The sequence below is a fragment of the Eurytemora carolleeae genome, unplaced genomic scaffold, assembly GCF_000591075.1.
Source record: "Eurytemora carolleeae unplaced genomic scaffold, Eaff_2.0 scaffold505, whole genome shotgun sequence".
Classification (NCBI taxonomy): Eukaryota; Metazoa; Arthropoda; class Copepoda; order Calanoida; family Temoridae; genus Eurytemora; species Eurytemora carolleeae.
Window position 1 is genome coordinate 243,326 of NW_019396425.1, and position 9,076 is coordinate 252,401.

A 9,076-nucleotide genomic window follows, 5' to 3' on the forward strand; every position below is an offset into this window, starting at 1 on the left:
TTACGAGCCTTGAAGTCCTTACACTTGTACAATGTAAATATTTATATATTAAGGAATCTAAACCTAAACTAAAAATACAGATGTTTAAACGCGTCATTTAAAAACTCTAGTATACAAAAGTTTGCATAGCATTGTACTGTAAAGCTTAAACCAAGCTGAACTCAACTTTGAACTTCAAACATTTTATAACGTATGCATGTGTTAGTATTACTGTTATAAAGGGAGTGGATTTAGGGACAGTTAATAGGGTTAAGTAGGATTGGGGTCGGGACTTGGGGTGACCTGATAAGGGTTAAGAAACGGGTTTGATAGTAATNCTCCTTTATCCGTCTTTCTCCTCTATCCTTCCTTCTTCTCTTGCAATTATAAATTGTATATCGCATCAAGATTGGAAGTAAAATTGAAATCTTGTAGTTTTAAAATATAACTCATCTGGTTCAATAGATATTGAGAAGAACAAAAATGTTTTGAATTTCTTTCTTTCATACTTGCGTGTATAAAGTCTAAACTGGAGCTACGAGGTCACAAAGTCCCATTAATTTTACCTTCTCCGCCTGTCTTTAGTTTGCAGTGATATAGTAAACATGAAGAGGGAGGATGAATCTTCTAAATAGAAAAGGTTTCAGATTGAAAAATATTAATGCTTCAAAATTTAGCTCAGATATATGAGTCATTCTCTACTATATACGGTCATGCCTGGGATATTTTAGGGTTTTTGCTACTCATCCGTACTAGGGACAGAGTACTAACTATCTATCTATCTGGAGTAAGCATAAACACGGACGAAAAAGTCACAAGTTTTCCAAAAACTCCGAGTTGAATTGTTCTAAGGATTACGGGATAGATCTGAAAGATGGGTTGGGTTGGGTGGGAGGGGGTTGGATATATTCTTTCATGTGATGAATTCATTCAGGATCCCATGACGTGTATTTGCTTTCTGTAGGAATGTACGCAGTAGTGGAGGCCTGTCTCCGGTACCAGTCCTTCTGCTCAGACCTAGATCCGTCCCGGTACTTCTCCTCCCACCCCGACCCGTCCCGGCCCTTAATATAGTCGGTGAATGCCTTCTTGACACTCAGTTACGTGACGAAATTTTAGCAGAGAACATCTCAGCTTAGAACATAATATCAATCAACCACTACTAGATTTTACACCTGGAGTCAGGATGAAATTCAAGAACTTATTTAGTCTCTCTTCTCGACGATCCACAGTTGGAAGACTAGGAAGCGATATCCTGGATTTCCAGGCACAATATAAGCTTAAAGGAATCCTAGGAAAAGGCGGGTTCGGAGTTGTCCATGCTGGAATTAGGAAAAGCGACGGAATGCAAGTTGCTGTCAAGGAAGTTACCAAAGAAAAGGTTCTGGAATATACAGTAGATGATAAAGTTCCTCTGGAGATAGCTCTGATGCAGCAGGTCTCCGATGTACCTGGAGTAATCCGTCTTATAGATTATTTTGACATGAGCCACAGCTACTATATTGTGATGGAGAGGTTTAACAGTAAGGATCTATTTGATTTTATCAGTGAAGAAGGACCACTTGGAGAAAACCTGGCAAGACATCTATTCCGTCAGGTTCTTGATACAGTGAGTCAGTGTCATAACCGTGGTGTTCTACATAGAGATATAAAGGATGAAAATATATTAATAGATCTCCAAACTCATCAACTTAAAATTATAGACTTTGGATCTGGGACCTATCTCCATGATGCGGTTTATACAGACTTTGAGGGAACCCGTGTCTACAGTCCTCCGGAGTGGATCAAATATAGAAGATATAAAGCGGACGGATTAACCGTCTGGTCTCTAGGTATCCTTCTCTATGATATGCTCTGTGGTGATGTACCCTATGAGACGGATGAGCAGATCTTGAACGCGGAGCTGGTTTGGTTTCCACAGCTTAACCTTTCACAAGAAGCAAAGAACCTGATCAGACTCTGTCTCAACCCAGACCCAGAGTCAAGAATAACCCTACAACAAGTGTTAAACCATACCTGGATAAACGCCAGTGCTCCACAACCCGTCCCGACCAACCAGAACAAGAACGGGAACCTTAACACTGTCTCCGAGTGCAGCGAGAGTTCGAGTTCTTCCATGGATTCGAACATGATGTCTGTTTCTCTGTGACCTTATCAATATCATAATTATAATAATTACAAATATTTATTCTATCAAATGTTTATGTTTAGCTACAGTAATTTTATTAGTATTAATAAATTTATTAACAATTACTCTATTATTTCAAGATGAGTTTAAGATAGAATAGAATAAAGGTTGAATGAGAAGGAAAAATTAAAATTATATTGTTTATTGGGGTAAAAACCACAATCCAGATAATACTCCTGAAAAGGAGGAAAATGTAAATAAATATCTTCATATACACAATATGTATGTGAATAATAAATAAGCAAGGAAAATAGAATAAGATATTTCTACAAAAGATATATAATTGTGTAATCAAGATCTATTTATAATACATTCAGATCACAGATGATACCATCGCCCACAGATTACACAGATAGGAAAAGAAATGGTTTAGTATCTTTTGAGTTGTAAAATTTAAGGGTTATCAACAAAATAACAGATATTAATAGATGGAATATCGACGGGTCACATCTTTTCTTCAGGTATCAATGAGAGAGATATCGTAGGTTTTCTGAAATAGATGAACTATGTCATTCTCCTTCTTTTTTTCTACTACATAAATCTGCAAATCACAGTGAAAGAGAAACCATAATTCAAAATTATTATTACGTTTAAGATAGAAAAACAATGATATATCTGCCATATTTGCTCATTTAAATGTTTTAAAGTTCTTCAAGGTCAACCTTATAATGCCACGATCGTAAAATCGAATTCGAGGTTGGACATCAAATGTAATGTTAAAATACTACAAAAAGGTTCTTATGATCAAGTTCCCAAATTTACACCAACTCCCTTCTCGTCCTATCTGTGTATTCTGTTCTAAAGGCCTAAGCCCAGCTGTGGGATATTCTAATTCTATCATCTAATCTAATCTTATCTAATTTATCGATTCAACCGTTCTACATATAATCTCCTTTCTCTATCCTTACTTTTCTTCTATCCTTTCTCCACTATACTTTCTTCGCCTTTTTTCTCCTCTATTCTTCCTTCTTCTCTATTCTTCCTTCTTCTCTATTCTTCCTTCTTCTCTATTCTTCATTCTTCTCTATGTTTTTTTCTTCTCTATCCTTTCTTCTTCTCTATCCTTCCTTACAATCTATCCTTCCTTCATCCGTCTTTCTCCTCTATCCTTCCTTCTTCTCTTCTCCTCTATCATTCCTTATTTTTTTCTATACTTCCTTCTCTTTTATCTTTCCGTGTCTTCTATCCATCCTTCTCTTCTATCCATCCTTCTTTTCTATCCTTCCTTCGTCTCTATCCTTCCGTCTCCTCTGCATTCCTTCTCCTCTATACTTCCTTCTCCTCTATCCTTCCTTCTCCTATATCCGTCATTCTCCATTTTCCATTTTTCTCCTCTATTCTTCCTTCTCCTCTGCATTCCTTCTCCTCTATCCTTCCTTCTTAATTATCCGTCTTTCTCCATTATACGTCTTTCTCCATTATCCGTCTTTCTCCATTATCCGTCTTTCTCCATTATCTGCCTTTCTCCATTATCCGTTTCTCCATTATCCGTCTTTCTCCTCTATACTTTCCATTTTCTATCCTTACTTCTCCTTACTGGATTATATTTTTATTTAATTACCTTTTGTCCATACTCCTTTCTTATATAATATATTTATGTACAATCTAAACAAAGTTGTAATACTTTTTTTACCCACAGTTACAGTACATATATACCCATCTGATGAGCCCCCCCCCCTAGTTACGGGCCTGTATCCGCGTACACTGTATCTATAGTATCCTAAGATGCACAAGAAATTCCTAGAATTTTGGAGAAAAAGTCTAAAAGGATGACTGGCGCCGCCTCAATTCTTGATATAATCATGAAAACAGTTCTTAGTTCTCCTGTTCTTCTATTTCTCATAGTTCTCCTATTCTCCTAGTTCTTCTATTCTTCTAGTTCTCCTAGTTCTCCTAGTTCTCCTAGTTCTTCTAAATCTCCTGTTCTTCTATTCTTCTAGTTCTCCTAGTTCTCCTAGTTCTCCTAGTTCTCCTAGTTCTTCTAAATCTCATAGTTCTTCTAGTTCTCCAAGTTCTCCTAATTCTCCAAGTTCTCCTGTTCTTGTAGTTCTCATAGTTCTCCTACTTCTCCTAATTATGCAAGTTCTCCTAGTTCTTCTACTTCTACCAGTTCTTCCACTTCTCCTAGTTCTCCTGTTCTTCTAGATCTCATAGTTCTCTTAGTTCTTCTAATTATGCAAGTTCTCCTAGTTCTTCTAATTATGCAAGTTCTCCTAGTTCTTCTACTTCTACCAGTTCTTCCACTTCTCCTAGTTCTCCTAGTTCTCCTAGTGCTCCATCTTCTCCATGCTCTCCTAGTTCTTTTAGTTCTTCTACTTCTCCTAGTTATTCTACTTCTCCTAGGTCTCCTAGTTCTCCTATTTCTTCTGCTTCTTCTAGTTTTTCTAGTCTTCTAGTTCTTCTAGTCTTTTAGTTCTTCTAGTCTTCTAGTTCTCGTAGTTCTTTTAGTTCTCCAAGTACTCCTAATTCTCCTAGTTCTCATGTTCTTCTAGTTCTTCTAGTTCTCCTGTTCTCCTAGTTCTCCTGTTCTTCTAGTTCTAATAGTTCTCCTAGTTCTTCTAACTATGCAAGTTCTCCTAGTTCTTCTACTTCTACCAGTTCTTCCACTTCTCCTAGTTCTCCTAGTTCTCCTAGTTCTATTAGTTCTACTAGTTCTTCTAGTGCTCCATCTTCTCCATGCCCTCTTAGTTCTTTTAGTTCTTCTAGTTCTTCTACTTTTCCTAGTTATTCTACTTCTTCTGATCTCTTAGTTCTCCTATTTCTTCTTGTTCTTATAGTTCTTCTAATTCTTCTAGTCTTCTAGTTCTCCTAGTTCTCCTAGTTCTATTAGTTCTACTAGTTCTTCTAGTTCTTCTAGTTCTCCTAGGCCTACTAGTTCTCATAGTTCTCATAGTTCTCGTAGTTTTCACAGTTCTCCCAGTTCTCCTAATTCTCCTAGTTCCTCTAGTTTTCGTAGTTCTTGTAGTTCTCCTAGTTCTCGCAGTTTTCGTAGTTCTCCTAGTACTCTCAGTTCTCACAGTTCTCCCAGTTCTCCTAATTCTCCTAGTTCCTCTAGTTTTCGTAGTTCTCCTAGTTCTCCTAGTTCTCGCAGTTCTCGTAGTTCTCCTAGTACTCTCAGTTATCCCGGTTCTCCTAGTTCTCCTAGTTCTCCTAGTACTCTCAGTTCTCCCAGTTCTCCTTGTTCTCCGAGTTCTTCTAGTTCTCCAAGTTCTCCTCTAGTTCTCCTAGTTCTCGTAGTTCTTCTTTTTCTCCAAGTTCTCATAAATCTCGTAGTTCTCGTATTTCTCGTATTTCCTGCTAAGTTTAACTAGAACTGATGAATAATTGTAAACTATTTTAAGATGCCTGATTATAGTACGATATTGTATGTTGTACATTGAACCCTCTATCCTTATATTTTACTGATCCATGCTTTTAACATGGGAATCACATAAACATTCTAAACTGGGAATCCCATGTTGGATACATCATACATGGGTTCACACCTAGGATACAATGCTTAATATTCATGGTTCAAAGAGATGCTAAGAATTAAAATTTAAAAGATTGAGAAATGGCTCTTTTTATTTCGCAATTGAAAAATCCACCAAACGAACACAGAAAATCTTCGAAAATATTTTTTCGAGTTTGAGGTCCTGATGTATATAAACGTTGTCTGTCTGTGCATCATTTTTATGATTAATGAAAAATGAGCAAAATTATATTTATCAAGGTAAAGAAGAGCATCTTGTATTTCTACTGAGGGATTGTTTAAATGTATCCTCGCTTTGAACTAGACTATTTAAATTATATCAGACAGCACAAAACAGAATTCCTATAATCTACGTATTTTCGTGAAGTTTCTCGTATCTTTAAATCTTTGTGATGTTTCTTTAAGGAAAACTGTCGCAGAGTTGTCAGATCAACTAACCCAGAGGAATCGAACCTAAGGATTTTCCGACCTGGATAGGGATTAAAATTTTTAATGTGTGTGGGATTGATATAGATTTTTGCAGTTATATTGTAATATTTGCAGTCTTTTAACAAGTTTAATAATTACACAATAAATAGTAAATAGATAGATATTGGATATCACAAAAAGAACGGATCAAAATAACGAAATCTGACTTACGTTTGTAAGTCAATCCATACTGTAAAGTGTAAGTTTAAGTGACCTTCCATGCAAAGATGGCAATGTCCGATTCACAAGGTGCCATTAAAAGCCTTGTCTGGTCAAGTATGAATTTGCAAAACTGATCATTTTCAACTGTGGTTTCTTCACAAATGTGACTTGCGCAATTCTACAGCAGGAAAAGATATAGAAAGTATCAGAATCAAACCTAAAAACTACCATGTCACCGACATTATTGATCAGATAAAGTTGGTACCATTGTGAATCGGGCATTCTTTGCATCGGGGTTCACTTGAAATTACGCTTACAGTCCCATTAAGTTTCTATCAAACATTATATTAATTTATCATATTGATACTCATCATTCACTCGTTTCAAGTATCGGCATTCTACAGAACTGTTTGAATGTAAACATCAACTATAGTTTTAGTTTAAAACAAACCATTAATTTTACTGTCATATCTAGTGTACTCTCATATATCTAGTGTACTCTCATATATCTAGTGTACTCTCATATATCTAGTGTACTCTCATATATCTAGTGTACTCTCATATATCTATTGTACTCTCATATGTCTAGTGTACTCTCATATAGTGTACTCTCATATATCTAGTGTACTCTCATATTTTAGGACAGCAACCCTTTATCAGGGTTGGATATGTTTTCTTTAACATATTTACAATGATTTGAATTGATCACTATCAAGAAATGTATGCTCTCTAAAATGAAATAACCATTACAAAAACTTTTAGTTTCTGTGCCCCGGTTGCTTTTTCGCTTGTCGTGTATCTGCTTACTGATATACATTGCCTTGCTGACGCAAACTTAAAAAAACAATCATGCGTCAGATTTTGTTGAGGTTTTTAAAAGCCTAAAAACCACAAACGATCCTTGAATTATGTTGAACGTTGTTTTTAGGTCTATTCCTTAGGTCGGTTTACGAGTCATCTTAGGTCGGTTTACGAGTCATCTTTGCAAAGTATTCTATTTCTACTCTGCGTATATCATGCTTCGCTACGCGTAACATTCTCCATATATACATAAACATACTGCAACTTGTTCCTGACCCCAGATTGAGAGAACTAGAACCTGAGTTCTACTACTTGAATTACGCAGTTATATTAAACTGGATAAAGACGCAGGCAATTACGCAAATATTATTATCAGTGAAAAACAAATACAAGGCCTATGCAACCTGGGCGTGACTATAGGTTTGTAGGAGGGGGGACTCTCTACTCTCTACTCTCTACTCTCTACTCTCTACTCTCTACTCTCTACTCTCTACTCTCTACTCTCTAGCGAATAAACCAAGGAATCTCTCTGTCTCAAGTCAAATAATTCCCGTAGTTTTTTGTCCAACTTCATTCTTATTTGAAACGGACCGATGGGGAATCACAATTCACTTATACTCGAACTAGAAATAATATTAGGATCGCAAAAATGTTATTTTCCATCCTTTATTTTTAAGAGAAATTGAGAACGCAGATTAACTTGAGATCTAATTTTAGTTAAACATAAAAAATACCATGAAAAAATACCATGAAAAAATGCCATGAAAAAATAACAATTTTGGAAATCGATACTTCGAGTTAAAAATAATTTCTCTGGAAACGGTGTTTAAGCGTATCCGATAATGTAATAGACGTACTTATGGTCGATCTTTGTCAAGTATTTTTTTGTACGATACGAAGAGTGTTTGACATAAATTGTACCGGGGGGAGGGTACGCCCCCCTAGAATTAAGTACATCAGACCATTACAAAATTGGAACGTGTTAAATCTTTTCGCGGTTGAGCACACATAAAGTCAGAGATCGTATTGATATAAGAACAGAGAACACAGTAAACTCGGGTTCATTTCAAGTACAAGGCCGAGTTTTAAGCAGCTAGAGCAAGCACTCAGACAAGTTTTCATCTCTAAATAAAAATTTTTATTTTTAGAAAATGCGAAACATTTACATTTGATGGATGAAAAGATTCACTGATAGGGTTTCTAACCCATATTTACTGAATTTCTAATTAACCAGGACCAGATTTTAATGAAAAAGCAATAAGCAGTTAAACTACTTAACCTAAGTTAAACCACTTCTTCTCAGCTTGAACCGGCCGAACAATAGAAATGGTTCAACTAGGTCTATATAGTTTAATTAATTCTTGCTTTTTACTAAATCATGTAGCAGAACCCTCTAATCTAACTTACAGTGATCCAGGGTTAGTTTCTACGCAGTACAGTATCTAGTGTTTAAAGGTTACCGACCTCAAGGATTACGAAATCATTGTTAGGGACGCTATTAAACCAGTTTTTAAATTAGATACTTATTTTTAAACGTTTTAGAGATTATCTGAGAAAATAGCATATTCCTAAATTAAATATTCTGATAAAGTCAATTCCTTCATGTTTATGTATAGCAGATGATATTTTGAAATATTTTAGCTCACAGTAAATTGGCCGGTTCAATTAAAGTACAGGGCCGACTTTTAATCAACTAGAGGAAGCTTTACATGTAAACATACTGACTATTTAAGGCAAAACGGGACAAGAAATCAAATGAATCATCCCCTTCTAATGAAATTTATGTTAGCTGCATTGCGGGTTTTCGTCAAGCTTCTGGAAAAATAAAAAAAACTTTTGAAAATCAGATGCCATTGTCAACCCATAAACTCGGTTCATCTTAAACTGGAAAATCATGAATTTAATATTTTTTCATGACAAATTTTATCTAATATTCCAGGTGGTATCGTCTATTGCAATTGTAGGGTATATTCACGAATACGCCTAATTCTTATATATTTTTTTTT

The 9,076-nt window shown here is 35.7% G+C and overlaps 1 protein-coding gene across 1 annotated transcript; it reads left to right on the plus strand.

The window, feature by feature from the left end:
• Positions 1–881: 881 nt before the first annotated feature.
• On the plus strand, positions 882–2,172 carry LOC111703069 (serine/threonine-protein kinase pim-3). Its single transcript, XM_023474926.1, has one exon. The coding sequence runs from the start codon at positions 1,166–1,168 to the stop codon at positions 2,126–2,128; it is 963 nt and encodes a 320-aa protein (XP_023330694.1). The 5' UTR covers positions 882–1,165; the 3' UTR covers positions 2,129–2,172.
• Positions 2,173–9,076: the final 6,904 nt, after the last annotated feature.